The sequence below is a fragment of the Trichoderma virens genome (assembly GCF_000170995.1).
Source record: "Trichoderma virens Gv29-8 chromosome Unknown TRIVIscaffold_75, whole genome shotgun sequence".
Taxonomy (NCBI): domain Eukaryota; kingdom Fungi; phylum Ascomycota; class Sordariomycetes; order Hypocreales; family Hypocreaceae; genus Trichoderma; species Trichoderma virens.
In genome coordinates, this window is record NW_014013674.1 from 54,059 (window position 1) to 71,734 (window position 17,676).

The following is a 17,676-nucleotide window of genomic DNA, read 5'->3' on the forward strand; positions in this document are numbered from 1 at the left end:
TCTAAGGCATGGACGCATATCGAGTCAGCGGCGTTGCATAGGTAAGGCAGCTTATTGCATGAGTCCGTCCATTCAGCTGTCATGCCTGTTTGTTTGCCTCTGTCTTGCATCTCCGCCCCTTGTTGTATCGTTCGCTTGTTTGCAGAACCATGAGGAGGAATCTGTTGCAGGTTGAGTCCGGATGCCTCCCTGCTCGGCGAATCTTGAAATAGATCGTTCGTGCGATTGCAAAGTCGGCTCAAAAGGCTCAGATCATCTTCATCGAACGAGATGACCTTGATCAGCAAAATGACTTTGATGGAATAAGAAGCTGGCGTGTGGAGTATGTTGATTCTGTTGCATGCGCTATCGGCTTTGCTGTTATTAGGTAAGTTCGGTAGCGATACGCTGCTAACATCGGCCTTGCATTAGTAAAAGGAAACATGGCAGTATTAGGGAATTGTTTATTTTCTGAGCAAGCATTATTATAGCTGAAGAATAGAATAATTTAGAGCATGGAGAAATGGAGACGCACCAATAGCAATTTGATTCTAATAGCATGAATTTGATAACTGGAAGCTGCAGAGGCTGGGCCAACAGTAATTGATAGTAAATATTCACTGAGGCGCTCAAATAGTGGCCAGTGAATTGAATGATCTGGGCTTGATGGGTTTGATTGGGGACCCCACGAGACTTGTCAAACATCCAGGCTCTTCAGCTTTTGAACAACTCGTTCCATATACATCCGTTGCAGGGTTATTCCTACAGCAGGGTCAGTCTGATTATCACCCTCGGCGAGTTCGAAGCCTTCAGGACCAGTAATGCAAGCCTTGACGGCGTCATGGTATTTCCTCCCCATTATTTCCAAAAGTTTGTCCAGGAGTTGGGGCTCCGTGTTCAAAAGCCTAGAGCGAATCTTAAGAGACTGGCTAGTCGTGATGCCGTCCACATCTGGGAATCCCATGATTGTCTCTATGGGCTTCCAGTGTGCAATTTCGAGAAGGATTACCCCAAGGCTATATATGTCGAACGTCTTGCGTGCCCGATTCTCTTCCGGTAAGGAAGTCTGGCTCAACGGCCAACGGTAAATATCTCGCTTCGGATTTGCATCCATCCTCTCTACCGTCTTTGCCGAGTCTTCGTCCGGCCGAGAGAGATCAAATCCCGACACAATAGGTTCGGATAGAGGGGGAACATCATCATCATCATCATCGTAAACAAACAAGATATTGTCACTGCGAAGAGCCTTGTGGAGCCAGTTAACTGCATGCAAATGTAAGAGGCACGCAGCAAGTTTTGATGCCAGTGCGACTCGCTCTGTGAGTGATGGGCACGCAATACCGTAGAGTAGCGAACGGAGGCTTCTCGGGGGATGGGCCCTCCCGGCCGGCATGGCGAAGACCCAGCCCAAGCGACACTTCTCAGGTTCGTCCAGGTACCCCAGACAAGTCGGAGTACAAAAATCTGCAGCTTTAGGGCATGCGAGAAGTTTCGCCAACTGGGCTGCTCGCGAGATGATTTCTCGGCGGATGGCCTCGGCTTGTTCCCCATGGCGGTTAAGGCCGTTCTTGAAGTCTCCCATCCCATACCGTTTCCATTCAATCCAGACGCCTCGACTATTTGGGCCGAGCAGGGCGCTTGTAGATTCTCCCTTCTCCTCTGGATGGTCCTGGTATTTTGCAGTCGTGATTGTACTAGATATTTCGTCTACGGTATATTGAATGCGGTCAGCTGGTATTTGATGCCCCATCTTGCTTGCAATGTTCAACTCCTTCAATTTAGCCAAATCACGCAGTGTTTGCAACTCATTTCGTGACCTATTTTCTCCCTGAGCTTGGCTGATTCCAGGATCTTCAAGAAGCGCTACTACGGCTCGCACCAGAGCCAATAGTTCCTTCTGCGTGTCCATTGACTGCACCAGTTCCATAAACGTCATCTCAACCGTGTTTTGAATCGTTCTCAGGCGAGAATCTCCCGTTAATCCACGCAAATGGTTCGTAAGGTCATGTAGGCGTTTAAGTGCAACATCAAAAGCTTCCTGGTCTATTAAGACCCAACGGATTCGCTTTGGATGTTTGAACACAGCACCAACACCTGCAAATAGCTTGCCAACTGAGCTCAATAATGGATTTCTGGCTTCCTTCTTTTCATTGTACGTAAGTACCATGGTGGATACTTCTGTGAGAGAGCTTTTCAGTGGCATTGGTGGTTCGGATTTCTGCCGTTGGCCGATAACGGGCCGCAGCTCCTCATACTTTCCATGCATTTCTGTGATAGTCTCCAAAATTGTGCGAATTGCCGACAAGACTGCAGCTATCTCTAACTGGGAGGCGCCAAGGCTCCTGGAAATGCTGTCATGGGATTTTTCTTCCATTAATTCTGCTTCTTTTGCCCAGGCAAGGAGCCAGTTATATTCGATAATTAGATTTTGTCTTCTTTCTGCACATGACTCTGGCATCTCCACGACGCTCACTAGAAAATTATAGCCTATAGGTCAAGTGATGCCAATTCACGAGTTAGAGATAACAATCTGCATGAAGTGCCAGTACATGCAATCAAGCACACTTACCTCTGATGCAACCATCAAGAAGTTGGAGGGTGAGAGATACACCGTTTATAATGTCTGTCATAGCAATAACAGAGATTATACCGTTCTCAGAAATACTTGAAAACAGCTGCCACGAATTCTGCGAGACGTTACTCCAGGAGAAGAATGAAGGATTGAAGATTTCATTGGTAATTATCGCAGAAGAGTAGTTTTTCGAGCGTATAAAACGTATTATATCTTTTATCTTTCCAGTCACGGAGACTCTCCACCAAGGTAGCCAGACTACTTCCCGTTTAGGCTGCTAGGAAATCCCTCTGCAAAAAAAAAAGTATCTAACCCATGCATATGTGTGCTGACTTTATGACCACTTTTTGGTCACAAGCAATGTGCTATCAAACAATACTACCTAGTTGTAACACGAGCAGAAGGCAAGGCTTGGCATAAGCCAAATTTGGATTGATATCAGGTTATCAGAGATTGTAAGGCGAATAACCACTCCACCGCTGCGAGAGAGAAGGGATTGTGTTTTGCCTTCGGTTTGTAACATCCACGGTATTCTTGAGATTAAGATGTTGCTTGTTGCGTCGCACCGCTGCCGTAAAACTGGGCATAGTAATACCATGAAGTATGCCTTGTACTGCGCAAATACAGGATATGCGGGGAAGAATCTTGCTTTGTAAGAAGCGGGCAGTTATTTCGGCCTTTCCATATTACTTGAGCCATGGTTGAGGAGACGACAACCAATACCTGCATCATACCCTACACCACTTTCAAGCCTTGCCTCTGGAATATGAAAGCAGGCTGAGCATGCATGATGAGTTGGCAATGCAAGCTGTAAAAGGATAGATAGGCTACGATATTCACGTGTCAATAGATTCTTGTTAGCGGTGTAATCACTGCCGCGAAACAATTTCCTTATCGAAAACTTTATACTGAAAAGGGTGCGTGTAACCACTGCATTTTCTAGACCATCCGGAGCGCCAGCCAGGCCATCACTAGGCGTCGTGCCCGAATTCAAAGAAGTGCAGGAGATGTAAGCATTCTTCTGTTTTGAATTGAGTGGAACCATACTTTATTGCAGTGTATTCGAAGAGCCACATTCAGCCTAATATCAGGGTGGCTCAATCGCAGGCTGATTCTATCCCAGCCTGGTCCTATATATTGGCTTAAGGGTTTGTAGTGGTGTATTGATGTAGCTACCGCATAAGCATGCATCTTGCCTCGTCCAATAATCCACGAGTTATTCTCACATGCAATTGTAATCAAACAAAAGTGCAGATAGCTGCAATAATCCTCTGCATATGTTTCGTCAGCCTCGTTCAAACTTTCGGTGAAGACCTCTGCAACATGCCCTTTGTGTCACGAACATCCTGAATTGCTGGATCATTACCTGGGAATTGAACGCGGGGAAAAATATACATATATACACATATATGTGTATATATATGTGTGTATGTAAGTGATCAACTGAGAATTACAACTTCGATGCAAACGAACTCCAGCCCTTGGCACTCGAAGAAGACTGCCTCTCTTCCCCTAAGTAATTTTCAATCCCTCTCCAGTTCTATTCATGTTCTCATGGCTTTCAGACTTCATATCCTCTACTTTTGCTCTCATATTTCAACCAATTCAACAAGAGCCATCAGTACCATCCATAAGCAGCCTCGCTGAAGAAAATCAATCCAAAATGGCGGAGGTATATATGTCTTCGAATATCGATACGGCGACACTGCAGAAGGCGCTACCTCCACCATCCGTGGTTGTTTCCTCTGAGGAAACCCAATATAAGATGGTGGAGGTATTTGAGTCTTCCAGCAATGTGGCGACGCCGCCCATAATACCATCGCGCCCCGAGTTTGATGAACTGTTGACAAAAGATCGGATCAGCCCAGAGACTATGCGAATTTACTTGGAGAAGCTTCATGGCCATTATGTTGCGGGAAATGGGTACAAAGCTGAGAGTTTAGGAGCACTTGACGACCGTTGGGTGCTATGTCTGATATTGAGCTGCTTGAAGGCGAAAGACGAACAAGGGATAAATGAATGGCTAAAGGACATCGTTGAAAATGATTGGCCGTTTGACTGTGATCTGCCGTGGTCACTTAAGAAGGTGGAGAATATTGATTTCTTCAGTAAGAGTAAGGAGGATGCGTTGAGGTTCTTTGAACTGCAACAGAAGTTGTGTGGGCTCTACCAGATAGAGCAACATTCGGTCATTGAGGATCCCATGCTGCCTCCCTTTTACACACACGACACCCCTCTTGGTGATGGAACTTATTCGATCGTCGAAACCGTGGAGCTTGTCCACCGCGACGGGCAGCAACAAACTTCACGCCGCTATGCACGAAAGAGGCCAAAAGACAGTGCTACAAATTCAGCATTGGAGGAAGAGTTGGATACCTTGAGAGACATGGACTCTCACCATCACGTTGTTCGATGTGTCGGATCATACCGCCATAATGGCTATACGAACATTCTACTTGAACCTCGAGCCAGCAAAGGCAATCTCTCTAAATTCTTGAAAGGCAAGATCTCTCAGACAAAGGCAGATATCCTTAAGAAGTCGTTTGGGTGTCTTATGTCTGGACTTGCATTCCTCAGCGCTAAAATGCGACATAAAGATATCAAACCGGAGAATATCCTTGTTGATGACACCAGGGTTTTGTTCACTGACTTCGGCAGCGCCTACAACTTTGCGAAAGGGGGACTTGGCGCAGCGACTTCCCATACACTCGTCAGAGGCATCAATTGGATGTATGCTGCACCCGAGGTTCATACACCTAACGGGAAAAGGGACGTGAAAACCGATTTGTTCTCATTAGGCTGCGTCTTTGCAGAAATTATAGCGGCTCTCTCGGGCCAGACAATTAGCAAGTTCCACGAGGAGCTAAAAGCCGAGAAAGAAGGAGATAGCTTAGGTATTCGGTATGCAACTCAGATCGAGGAGTTACATAAATGGTTAGATCGGGCTAGCGAGAAGAACCCCAGTCTTTCCATGCCGATCGGTTGGTGCAAGAAGATGACCCAGGAAGATCTGGCTAATCGCCCAAAGATTCCTGTATTGATCCAGCAAGCAAAGGAGCAATGTAAGGGCAAGGGTGAATTAGAAAAATATTTCTGTTCGAAATGCCTCGAGAAGCCGGCCATTTCGGTGGATAAAGAGAGGAAGGACCCTGAAAGGGAAAATCTCTCAAAGTATGGGACAGAAGTCAACGAGCGGAATGCATATGGCCTACCGCAACTGAGCGCGACTGCACTCGAAGGGCGTGAGGACATTGTGAGGATGCTTCTGGAAGCAAAAGCAATTACTGATGAAAGGGATCAAAGCGAAAATGGAACGGCACTACATTGGGCTGTCGAGGGTGGTCATCTAAACATAGTCAAACTCCTCTTGGATGAAGGGCATGCAGATATTAATGCGGAGAGTCTCAATCATGGCACTCCGCTTAGCTGGGCGGTGCAGAAGGAATCCATTGATACCGCGCAGCTTCTTCTCGACAAAGGCGCAGATGTTGGTGTCAAGAACCGGACTGGTTCAACGCCACTGCATCTGGCGGCTCAGAGCGGACATGAGGCTTTGGTCGAGCTTCTGCTTGACATGGGTGCCGATCCCTTAGAGACCGACAAAGAAGGGCGCACAGCGCTAAAACTAGCAGAAGAGAGAGGAAATGGAGATGCGGTCGAACTGCTCAAGGTAGCAACACCTGATGGCCCAAGCCCTGCTGCAGTCGATCAGGGACAGGCTATATTGGATGAAATAGTTGTTGGCACTGTAGAGAGTGCTGGCAGCGAGCCCGCCAAGACCACGCGAAATGAATTGTCGCCACATCGGCCTGCTATAAAGAGTCGAACCAGTTCATCTCGAAGCAATACCAAGGCAATACCATCACATACAAGATTTGCCGAACCTGAGAAAGAAATTCAAGGCACTCCAGCGATGTTCCTTGAAATTCCTAATAAATAGTAGGTTTCGAATGGATATTGGCAGAAGACGGGCACGGTCAGGTAAGTAAGGGTAGCTATAACATAAGGCACTAGATTGAATAAAGACCTGCCTTTCCCTTTTGCTTATTTTGCATTTACGAGTAATACACCAACTTCATAGTTGGTCTATATCTCCGATGTTTGATGACTTGCCGACCTTGGCACTTACTCCTTGCTCAGTGCATCTTAAATCATCTTCACGCGCCCTATTTAACGCTTCGTATGTGGAGGACGCTATCTAATCACGGTATGACAACAAGTCAGGATGGAAGTCATTAGATCTAGCCGCTGTGGCCTCGTTCTTCCCGGAGCAAGGCTGCTGACGCAGTTGTGGGCTCATCTTAAAGCAAATACACTGTCTCCTCTACTATTGAGAGAGCATGGTCAAAGTTCGGGCCAAGGCACATAGCTAGCTAGCTTAGTAACCAATTACTATCTTACTGTCCCAAGGTCGGCTCAAACAGCTTGTCCAACCATCAATAATAGATAAATTGGACGGGTTTATTTTTTATATTTTTATTTTTATTTTTTATTTTTTCTCGCTAATAGAAGCGGCGATATAATACATACACATGTACGTGCAGATAAATCACAGTGTTGCTTAGCAGGCAAGCAACCAGGCCTTCTTTCTTGCCTTGACCATCAAAGCCGTGCCCCACCAAAAACTGCATTATGTAATCCGCACAGTCAACCTCTGAGGAGGCTCTCACGGAAAACAGCCCTCACCATAGCTTTTGGCGCCAGACGACATTGACTCTCCCCTGCAAACGGCGCGCAGCAGCGGTATCCCGATCGGCCTCAATCTCGATTGACGAGGCGACTCTCCGATTACTCAGCGCTTGCCGCGATTGACCCTGTCTCTGTCCCGGCCCGACTGCAACAACCGACCATCATGGCCCAAGATATGCCCCCCCGGGGCGGGTACGAGCCCGTCCAGTACAAGGTACGTTGCTGCAGGGCTTCTGGCGGTAGTGGTGATCGACTGGTGTTGTTTTTGTCGTCTTCCTCGATGTGGGATTGGGTGTGCGAATCCTCATTGGGGGGGCGCGAGGCTGCATCGATGGCGAGAGATATTCGGCTTGACATCTACGCCGAGCTAGACAATGGGACAAGGCTGACAGTTCTGCTTAGCGAAATCTCCCCGCCAAGGGCTTCCGACCCGGAATCCTCCTCCTCGGCATGGGCGCCGTCATGGGCTACGGTTGGTACAAGCTGGTTGGCGGTATTCGAGAGGCCAAGTATGTCCCCTCCCCTCCTCATATCACTCAATGCGGTGGCTTCGATTTCTAGACGCAAAAAAAGGGCTCGCACACTGACAATGCCTACCCTAGTGAGCTTGCTCGTGAGAAGATGTGGGCGCGAATCCACCTGATTCCCCTCCTGCAGGCCGAAGAGGACCGTGACCAGGTGCGACGATACTGGGCCGACCAGAAGCGCGAGAAGGAACTGTTGGGCGAGAACACAAAGGTCTACAACAGCGACAGGTGCGTCTTTCGAAATACTATTCAGTCGAGATCCATCGAGGATTTGCTAACAGGCGACATATAGATTCGTGCGACCAACATTTGCCGTCTCCCCGGCTCCTTCGAAATAAATAGAGGAAGCAAGGGTGGACGAATTGGAATTTTGTATATATATCAATATGAGTGTGTGCCACTTGTCGTCGGCTTGACTCCATGGGCAAAAATGAGAAGAAAAATCAGAATCATGAGGGGGCGTGGTGAATATCTTGTTGGTCTCGTGTGTGCCAAGATGCTCAATTCACCAATCCAGAACCGCTGTCTACCTATTTATGAGGAAGGGGGGTACAATAAAACGTATAGCTAATGTTACAGATGAACTCTTCACCAAAGCTACCAGCATTGAGGCAGTATTGCACCATCCTCAACTCACTCAACTTCAACACCAACCTCCTTCACCGTCCACTCCCACAACTTGTTAGATAGCTCGTCACTACGACACTTTGCATCCCCGCCGTGCGCTTTCCCAACCGGTTCAAAAAGAACCGTCTTATCGTCAAGCTTCCCTCTGACCTCCGGAGATGTCGCCGCCCACAACGTGTTATACGCCCCCTCGCGCGGCGTCAGCATCCCCAGCGGAGCCATGCCAAAGATGAGTATCCTGTCAAACATCCCCAGGCCAGTAATCATCTCCGTCTTGACCACGCCCGGATGGATAGCCACGCTCGTGATCTGCGGATACCGTTTGCCCAGCTCCCGCGCCAGCAACAGGTTGGCCAGCTTGCTCTGGCCGTAGCGAGCCCACCTGCCCAGCAGCAGATTCTCCTGCTTGGATTTCAGACCGTCAAAGTCTATTCCGTTGAGCGGGTGCGTGAAGTAGCCCAGCGACGTCACCGTCACGTACCGCACGTCTGCGTCTGGCACCTCCTTGGCCGTCCGCAGCATGATGGGCAGAAGACGGAGTAGCAGCGCCGTGTTACCGACGTGGTTAGTTCCAAACTGGATTTCGTAGCCATCCTTTGTGACAGCAGCCGGGACGGCTAGGATCCCTGCGTTGGCGATGAAGACATCTAGACGACTGTGGTGGAACTTTGCCGCGGCATCGCGGATGCTGTCGAGGCTGTCGAGCTCGCAAGGGAGAAACGTCACGCTTGAAGGGGTGGCACACTGGGATATGACTTGTGCGGCTGATTTCTCGTTGCGGCCAGTGAAGTAGATGTGCTCCGGGCTGTGTTTAGAGAGCTCAAGGACGGTGGTTTTCCCAATGCCGCTGGTGCCTATTTGCTTGACGGTCAATTCTTGTTCATCAGGCGCGACGAGATGAGACTTGCCTCCAGTGATGAGAATGACTTTGCCCGAGAGGTTGGGCACGTCAGTGTCGGGATCGTATCCAAGACCCATTTTGTAATGCAGCGTTTGAATAGAGTAGATGAACAACAGTAGGATTAAGAATACAATATACAAATCCCTTGAGCAAGAAGTTTTCACTTCCCATGCTCTCTTTATATACACCTCGCCATCCCATCTCCCTTCCCACCACTCCCCCAATTCCACTCACCGGCGCATTCAATCTCCCCATCAACCACGCGCAAAAACATCCACCACGGCAACGACTTTCCTTTTTCTGCTCCTTTCCAATATCGCGAGCCCCATGCCGAGCTCGTCAATACGGGAGTCGAGCCGGTGGGTCTCCGGAGGGATTACCTACCGGCGGAGCAGTACTAGCAGATGTTATCCCTGCCTGGTGGCTACTTGCTGCGGTTTCTGTTAGTGCGGGATAAATTTCGAGATGGGCACTCCGTTGGATCGAAATACGGCCCGTCCGTTTGTTTTGATGGGCTGCAATGAAACCTGAAGATTTGCTGCAATGAAGAATCCCTTAGCCGGGCCCCGGTTTCATAACAAGAACCATTCGCATCCTTCTCCTATGTCTCTAGACTATCGTCATATGCGAGGTATAGATAATTCACAGCTTGTAATAGGTAGTAGGTACCTTAGCATCGTATCACAGGAATTCAAAGAATCGTGTCTTTCATATAAAAATGGCTTAATTGCTTTCCCCTTCTGGCCAAAGAATGGGTATTCGAATCACGAACAGAAAGGAATCAAGAGAGAGAGAGAGAGAGAAACCAAACAAAAGCTGAAACAAGAAAAACACCTTGACCCAGGTTTCCCAATACTATTCTAACACAAAAAAGCGCCGGCCAGATGTTTTTGTTTTTAAAACGACATGAAATCCAAAGCCCAGTTGCGTTGGCGTTCGCGGTCCAACCTCAACCTCTAATCGCCAGCTGCCTCAAGCCCTGCTAATAGCTCTCGCTCTAGCTCGTCGAAATTGTCCGTTTCTGCGCTGCGAGGTGGAGGTTCATCGCTTTCGCCAGCATCTCCGTTTGGCGTATGTACGGATCGCAATGCGGAGGCTCCTCTACTCCGTGACACCCGCTGCTTCTTCGCCAGCGCACTCTCTCCAACAACACTTGATCCGTCTCCGTCAGACTCAATGGTAGACGCTCTGGTCTTGCGTTTTGTGCCTCTTCGCCCTGGATCATCGGTATCATCCCCCTCGCCGTCCGTTGTCTCGCTGTCATTCTCCCCTTCCTCCTCCTCATCGGCTTCTTCATCTCCCTCGTCGTCTTCGTCGTCGTCATCATCGTCATCTAGACCCAAAAACTCCTTAAGCTCTTCATCAAAATCACCCATGTTGATGGGGACGCCAGTATCTTCCATTTCGGCCGCGCTAGTTTCTGCAGTGTCCTCTGACCTCTCACGATCGGCATCAAGAATGGCCATGTAGTATGGGCTTTCGTCTAGCCTACGCCATTGGCTAAGACAGTCCGCCAGCCAACTCTGGTTCACAATCTTGATACTGGGAATCTTTGCCGCTTGCTGTACCTTTTTGGTTCGCGGTCGCGCCAGAGAAACTACAAGGTGTGTGACCCGGGGCGAGACGCTATCCACGACCTGGGCTCCAAAGCTTTGCGCATGCATTCCAATTTCAGACTCCTCAATGTTCACTCCCAGAGGCACTAGACCAGATAGACATATAACGAGGCCCGAGAGAACGCTGGATTTGAGCTCGTCCAGTATGTCTCCTACGGGAGGAACAAATGAGAGATCCACACCGTCGTCAGGGTGAGATTTCCTACGCGCTTTGGTATGCCCTGGCGGGTGGGTTGGCTCCGACTTTTTCCTCTCCTCCCGCTTCTTATCGTACATATCGTAAAAGGCAGCGTGGAGATCAGTCAAGTGATCTTGCAGAGTAACAAGCTCTTCGTCATCGTCGCTTAATAGATGCTGTCTGTGGTGGATGCTCGAAGATGCACCACCTTCTGAGTCTTGGCGCTCATCCTCTTTATCCAGCTCCTCTTGCATATGCAGCAACGGGCGATCAGTCAGTTGCTTTTCCAATGTCTTTTCCTGCTCCTCCGCCTGAACTTTTAGGCTCGCCTCGTCGCCACCCATCCGGGCTAGCTCATCAAGTGGTGAAATCTTTTCGGTCAAGGCGTTTTCAGCGTTGGAGCTTGGAACCAGGCCGTTTAGCTTTCCTGCGGCAGGTAGAATATCCTGTCGCTTGGGCAAGAAACTCGAGTTGATATCTCCAATTCCCTTGAAGAAGTCATACGGTACGACTTTGATCAGGTTTGGCCGATTCATGGGCCAGACATCCGCACGATCGTCAATAATAACAACCATATCCGTACTGACAGGGAACAGCCTTTGCAAACTCTTTGCCGTAATGCTTCCGTTCTCGTCACGGCTGATGACACGATTGCCAAAGAGCTTCCTGTCCGGGTCAACAATGCGAGCGATATTCAGAGCATACGCGCGGGTTCCCATGGTATACACGTGCAGCTCGTACTTGGTAGAAACGGCTTCCAGGAATTCTTGGAGGCCTGGTCGTAGCTTGATATAGTAGGTGCAGCCGCTAGCCAGACCTCTAGGGCCGTCGTCGTTGAGCTGGAAGCTCTTGACGTCTTTGACAGCTTCGTGGTTGGGGTTTGTCGGGTCACGCTGCCATTCTCCAATAGTTGGCTCTATACACGCATGGATAATGGTCTGGTCCAGATCGACCACCAGACTGAGCTTCCGCTGGCGCAGCAGGCGCTTCTGTGTATCGTGCTCTGCCCTTTTAGCAACGTTTTTGCTCACCATCAGGCCCGTCTGGTCATGTGTCATGTTGATCATGGCCCGGTCCGTGTCTCTTTCTTCGGTGGCCCAGTTGACCTCGGTCATGTCTGCGCCGCAGACGCTGCAAAGGCCCTGAATCTGCACCTCGTGGCCGCAGGCCTCCTCGACAATCATACACGGCATGTCGGCAGCAATCGTCTGCCCTTCCTTGACCCGCCATTCTTTCAGAGTGCCCTCGGCAGGGCTGTCGAACTCGGTATACGTAGTCTCATCGACCCATTCGTCGTCGCTAATCTTACGTCGCCAGGTGAACTTGTATTCTATGATTGTCTCCTGCTTTTTTACGGAATCGCCCGACGACTTGAGCAGCTTGGTGATGACGATGGGATAGTGCAGGCGCGAGCCTAGAGAGACCACCTTGTCGTACATGATGGCTGCGCGCTTCGAGATTTTCGGGCTTTGCGCGCGTCGTGTCTCCTTTCTGCAAGCTCCAAAGCAGAGCTAAAGCTCCTCGAGCTCCCGTCTAGCGCGATCGGCGGCGACGGACAACCGCGACAGCAATTGAGGCCTCAATTGCGTGTTCCAAAGCGATCCTAAAAGGCTTCCCTATGCGCAATCCTGGTAGCGACAGCGACGGTAGCCGAGCCCATGGCCCTCACAAACGAGGTTGCCGAGCTTGGGGGCAGAAACGAGGTCGACGCTGGGTAGATGCTGGATGGCGGAACAGCTCGCGACAGCCGCAGTGGGAATGCCGGCAATATAGATGCTGCGTCGGAAAAGATGCTCAAGAGATACGTCGTAATAGATGTAGATGCTGGATTGCTTTCCGCTCGGGTGTTGCTCACAAGCAGCGGCCGCTTGCTGGGTCAGTTAACAAAGGATATGCTGAGGGTGACGTGACGCAGCTGCCCGCAAACGTCCTTCAATTGAGCAAGCTGAAATACTTTAGCCGCTGCTGGGAGGTACCAAGGTACTTGCTGGGAGCACGCGCCCCGCCAACCCGCTTGTTGCCGTACAAGGTTAGACATGTCGGGTCACGTGGTGCAGTTTGTCTTTCGATTTTTTGTTACTTTTGTGCCGAACGCAACGCTAGGTCTATTTAGGATAAGGTGGCGACGCCACCGAGAAACACGGCGGTAGATTCCGAGAGCCAAAAAATACTCCGAATCTTTGTTGTTCTTAAATTAGAGGATGGCCGCTTCTACTATGTGAAATCTATACAGAGTACATACCTAAACAGTTTGAACATGCAGGCTGTAGATGCGTATATCTTATTCTAATTAAACCTTTTTTTACACCAAGCTAATAAATAATTCCACCCCATAGCTATTGTTATTGCGCCGATATGGGATTTGAGATGCATAAATGCCGAACCCAAAGCTGTACTGAGCACCCAAGTTGCCTACCCTAGAAGTCATAATCACACAGCGGGTCTGGTTCACCGTAGCCCAATCTAGAGCTTCGGTGGAAAGCATCAACAATGGCTCAAGGTCTCAATTCTCGGTGAGCGTGTTTCTCCTTAGACATCATAACCGCATTGCATTCATACATGATCCGTTACAGGCAAATGCCCTTGCCTGTCTAAATAAATAAATAGATAAATAAACACCGTCCACCCGATATGGACAATCTATAATTCCTTATAATGACCCCTCGTCACACCTCAAGCGGCAGCCTGCACCACCTTGAAACCCTCTGAAACCAGTTTTGTAATCTCCTCATTCTTGTGTTGCAGCAAGCCCAAGGCAAACGCGACATCGTTCCATTGCCGCTCTGTCTCGCAGCGGCTGAGTCTTGCAGCGAGCTTTTCCGATAGCTGCTTGGCGTGTTTGTCCTGCGCACACTGTTAGCTTTCTGGTAGATGCAAACACGGCTTTCACCAGGGACAAGTATTCTTACCTTTTCAACAAACCCGAGAAGAAACCTGATGATGCGTTTGAAGCTCTCCTCCTCCATGTTACCGGCGCTGAGCAAACTGAACATGTCAACGAAGTGGTTGTAGACTGCATTGTCTTTGGTGCTGAGCTCCGTAAAGAACATTTTCGCAAGGTCGGCAATCCGCCTGTCTTCGTCCTCCATACATTTGGCCATCTCGCCCAACTGTCCCTTGACCTTGACCTGACCGGCCAAAATCAAGAATGTCAGCGTCATTAAGCAGGTTCGCTTCACGGACACGTCCGTATCTGCAAGACGTCTGTACAAAAAGTCTGTGTTTTCGTCTATCAGGTGGTTAAAGCAGACGGCCATGTCACCCAACGCAATGACGGCATTCGATCGGACTGTGGCATCAGGAGATCGCTCCATGATTGTGATGAGAAGGGGAAGGTTTGTCTCGCAGTACTCAGACGACACGCACATGAGCTTTGCAAGACACAGAGTGGCTGCCGCCTGGAGCCCCTCGTCTGCGTATGTGGTGTTGTTTGCACAAATCTCTGACACAAGGGGACCAAACGTTGCAAGGAGCGACGTCGGGCCATAGAGAAGCTCTCGCTCCCTGATGTGCGCCATGGCCTCTGTGAAATCATCCTCGGTGGTGCCGCCGATGAGATCCAGCTCGTCTGCGTCTTCCTTGTCCTTGTCTGCCTTTGCCGGCGCCTGCTTCTCCTTCTCCTGCTTTCTGCGCTTGAAATCCAATTCGCAGAGCTCCAAATGTACAATTTGTTTGATAGCCACATGGCCGACAATGAAGAGGAGCTGAGAAAGGGCAATGGCATTATCGCGCTTCGCTGTCTTCTGCGGTGATGATGGCATAGCCTCCGGTGAGGTCGGGTCCGATATGTGATGTCCTGTCATGTTCTCATCTCGCGAGGCTGGTCTTGAGCTGGAACGGCCGAAAACTTGCTTGGCCTTTCGCCGGATTATGGCTGAGCAAAGAATATCCGGGTGTTTGGAGAGGGCGTATATTGCGTTGATTGCCTGTTCCGCAACACCGTACCATTCTTTTGTGTCTGAGGGTATGTCGGTTATGGCTGCTAGCCGTGAGCAGACCGCATGGTCATTTGGGAGCCGGGAAAACTTGGAGTTTGATTCCTTGGCTTGCCTTCCTGTGGGATTGATACGTCTTAGAGCAATACAAGTATATTTTGCCAGCTGCAAATCGTTCCGCCCATGGGCTCCCAGACCCGTCCGGAGCATCGTCTCAATCTCACCAACGGCGATCTCAGGGATTGCCGTTGCAAGCATCCCCAGCACGATGATGGCGCCTCGTCTCTGAGTCCGAGAAATCTCTCGCCTCTGGACGCCGTACACCTGCCATAGTTTGGCGACCACGATTTCGTGAATAGCGCCGCTTTTCATCATGGTGGCAAGCAGCTGCTCTAGTGAAGTAAGTTCGGCAGGCGTAGCCCCAAACGTCAAACTTATCATGTTGCGCGCAATATAGTTGGCTGCATCGTTTGGGCTGAAAGAGTCCGGCGCTTCGAAAAATAGTCTCTTGTAGCACTCGATGAGATGGGTTTGCACGCCTTTGCCCTCGTCGCTGTTGCCCTTGGTCCAGATCAATCGCAACATACGGCGAATACCGACCTTGTTCTGCTCAATGTTGTAGGCGTCGCCAATTTCGAAATAATCGATTGCCTCGATGACCTCGCTCTTGTTTCGAGATCCAAGAAGCTGGCAGATGATCTCAGTTGCGTTGTGCAAGACGTCAATGAACTTGATGGCTTCGTTGTAATATCGCCTAGTGAGAGTGAGCTTTTCAATCGCCTCACTTGTAGCCGCCTCTTGTTGTGCTTTTTGGATTGCCTCGAATTTCTCCTGATCTGTCATTGGCTTGGACTTTTCTGGAGATTCGATTTGGGTAGCCTCATCGAGAAGGCTGTTGTCGACTGTAGCATCGGCCAAGCCAGCAATGCCGGGAGGAGGCTTCAGTGCATTCAGCTCTTCTTCAACCTTGTCGTAGCGAGCCTGCCACTCCTTTCGTGAGAGCTGAGCCCCGTGCATAACAGTAAATGGGTGAGTCTTGATAAGCGTGCCCAATAACTTAATCGCGTTACGCCTCACATTGCTGCTCTTGTCTTCAAGACTTCTGCAAGCAAGCTCGGCAGCCTTTTGTCGTCGCTTGGGAAACTTTTGCTCAAGCTCGCAAAGTCTCACATATACCTGCAAGGTGCGGCATCTTGCGTACGGGTTAATGTCAAGGAAACGCTCCTCAAGGACATCAAAGAAGGCGTTTAGCTGGGACTTGTGATTCTCGCTTCGCTCGTCTTGTCTGCTAAGGTAAGCAATCATGTTACCGCACACCTCGATCAAAGCGCATCGAAGAGTATACGACTAGAGCAAGGTTAGCTGCCATTCGCCCTGCTTGTTGATGACCAGCATTAGGTGCAGTTACCTCGCTATCTAGCTGCTTAGCCAGCATTGTCATCTGCTTGATTACCAGCCTTGGGCCAAGCTCTGATAACTTGGCGATGAATGCAGAGACTGACTTTGGTCCTCGAGTATCGTTGGCGTTGAATTCCTTGTTACTTATTTCGCGCAAGACTTCGTCGGTTAGCTGTGGATAGTCGTATGTTTCCGCCAGAATATGCAGAAACTCCGCCATTGGTTCAGACAGATGCTCAAAGTATGTCAAGTTCTGAATGATGTTGATTTGTGCGGCTGTCGTAGTGTTAGTAATGCTGCGCAAAGCTGCTTGGTGAGGCGGGAGAACACACCGTAGCCATGGCCGTGATGCTTGACCGCAATGCACAGGACTTTGAAACAGTGCATCCGAATAGTTGTTGTCTTCACACGTTGCTCATTTTCGAGAATCATATAGACCGGTCGCGTGAGCAGACTGATGAAGGTATCCCTCTCACTTGTTGTCATGAAGATTTTGGACAATTTCAGCTTGAGCGTCTTGCACATGATTTCAAGTGCGACCTGAAGCTGTGATGCCGAGTCCCAAGTGTCCTCTCTTTGCGACGCCTTCTTCGGCTTCCCTCGCCCTCTCGCGACTGGCGCTGTGGATGACTTTTCGGCGGTTTTGGTTTCGACGGCGGCAATGGTCCACTGAATAAGGAATCCATATATCTCGAGCAGCTGCTTGTGATGCGCCACAGATTCCTGCTCCTCCGGTGACTCGATATCGCTATGTACTGCATCCGCCTCGGCACTCAACCCACTCATTACCAAGTCAAACACCTTGCTGAGGATATGAGCTGGTATATAGGGGGTATATCTATCTCGCGGAAGCGCCAGTTAGCCATAGCCTCCTTACTTTTCTTTTTCATCATCCCCCCTCCCTCCGCCCTCTTATGTATGCATGCTGGGGGGATTTATGGCAAGCATACTTGAGCAGGAATTGTAATGAATCTATGTTAACGGCCCTCAGGATGGCATCTGGGTTATCGGCAACCGCGTCGATGATGGGATTCAACACAGGATTGATCACCTGGTTGGTGAGTGCCTCCGGGTCATTCTCGCAATCGAACAGCGCAGCGTCTGCTTCCGGCGTGGGGATCGTGGCAGGATCGGACATGTAATGCTTGAGCGCATCGTTGATATCGAAGGTGATGGTCCCCATGATGGGCGATTTGTGCGCCGATACGGCGGGGTGTGAGCCGGGTATCGAGGGAGGTCAATCAGCACAGGCGG

The 17,676-nt window shown here is 49.8% G+C and overlaps 6 protein-coding genes across 6 annotated transcripts; 2 read left to right on the forward strand and 4 right to left on the reverse strand.

The window, feature by feature from the left end:
• Window positions 1-676: 676 nt before the first annotated feature.
• On the reverse strand, window positions 677-2,609 carry TRIVIDRAFT_70186 (uncharacterized protein; the record flags this gene model as incomplete). Its single annotated transcript, XM_014099769.1, has 2 exons — window positions 677-2,451; window positions 2,549-2,609. The coding sequence occupies 2 exons, from the start codon at window positions 2,607-2,609 to the stop codon at window positions 677-679; spliced, it is 1,836 nt and encodes a 611-aa protein (XP_013955244.1).
• A 3,159-nt stretch (window positions 2,610-5,768) lies between these two features.
• Window positions 5,769-6,218, forward strand: TRIVIDRAFT_138216 (uncharacterized protein; the record flags this gene model as incomplete). The annotated part of the gene is made up of 1 exon (XM_014099770.1): window positions 5,769-6,218. A coding segment is annotated over one exon (450 nt), but the record flags the coding sequence as incomplete, so codon positions are not given.
• A 1,033-nt stretch (window positions 6,219-7,251) lies between these two features.
• On the forward strand, window positions 7,252-8,360 carry TRIVIDRAFT_78341 (uncharacterized protein; the record flags this gene model as incomplete). The annotated part of the gene is made up of 4 exons (XM_014099771.1): window positions 7,252-7,454; window positions 7,643-7,749; window positions 7,843-7,995; window positions 8,060-8,360. 4 exons carry the CDS (start codon window positions 7,404-7,406, stop codon window positions 8,103-8,105), a joined length of 357 nt encoding a protein of 118 aa, XP_013955246.1.
• Window positions 8,361-8,400: 40 nt separating this feature from the next.
• TRIVIDRAFT_223320 (uncharacterized protein) lies at window positions 8,401-9,372 on the reverse strand (the record flags this gene model as incomplete). The annotated part of the gene is made up of 1 exon (XM_014099772.1): window positions 8,401-9,372. One exon carries the CDS (start codon window positions 9,370-9,372, stop codon window positions 8,401-8,403), a length of 972 nt encoding a protein of 323 aa, XP_013955247.1.
• Window positions 9,373-10,004: 632 nt separating this feature from the next.
• TRIVIDRAFT_90991 (uncharacterized protein) lies at window positions 10,005-12,528 on the reverse strand (the record flags this gene model as incomplete). The annotated part of the gene is made up of 1 exon (XM_014099773.1): window positions 10,005-12,528. One exon carries the CDS (start codon window positions 12,526-12,528, stop codon window positions 10,252-10,254), a length of 2,277 nt encoding a protein of 758 aa, XP_013955248.1.
• Window positions 12,529-13,762: 1,234 nt separating this feature from the next.
• On the reverse strand, window positions 13,763-17,605 carry TRIVIDRAFT_51642 (uncharacterized protein; the record flags this gene model as incomplete). The annotated part of the gene is made up of 5 exons (XM_014099774.1): window positions 13,763-13,933; window positions 13,999-16,371; window positions 16,433-16,698; window positions 16,755-17,194; window positions 17,373-17,605. 5 exons carry the CDS (start codon window positions 17,603-17,605, stop codon window positions 13,763-13,765), a joined length of 3,483 nt encoding a protein of 1,160 aa, XP_013955249.1.
• Window positions 17,606-17,676: the final 71 nt, after the last annotated feature.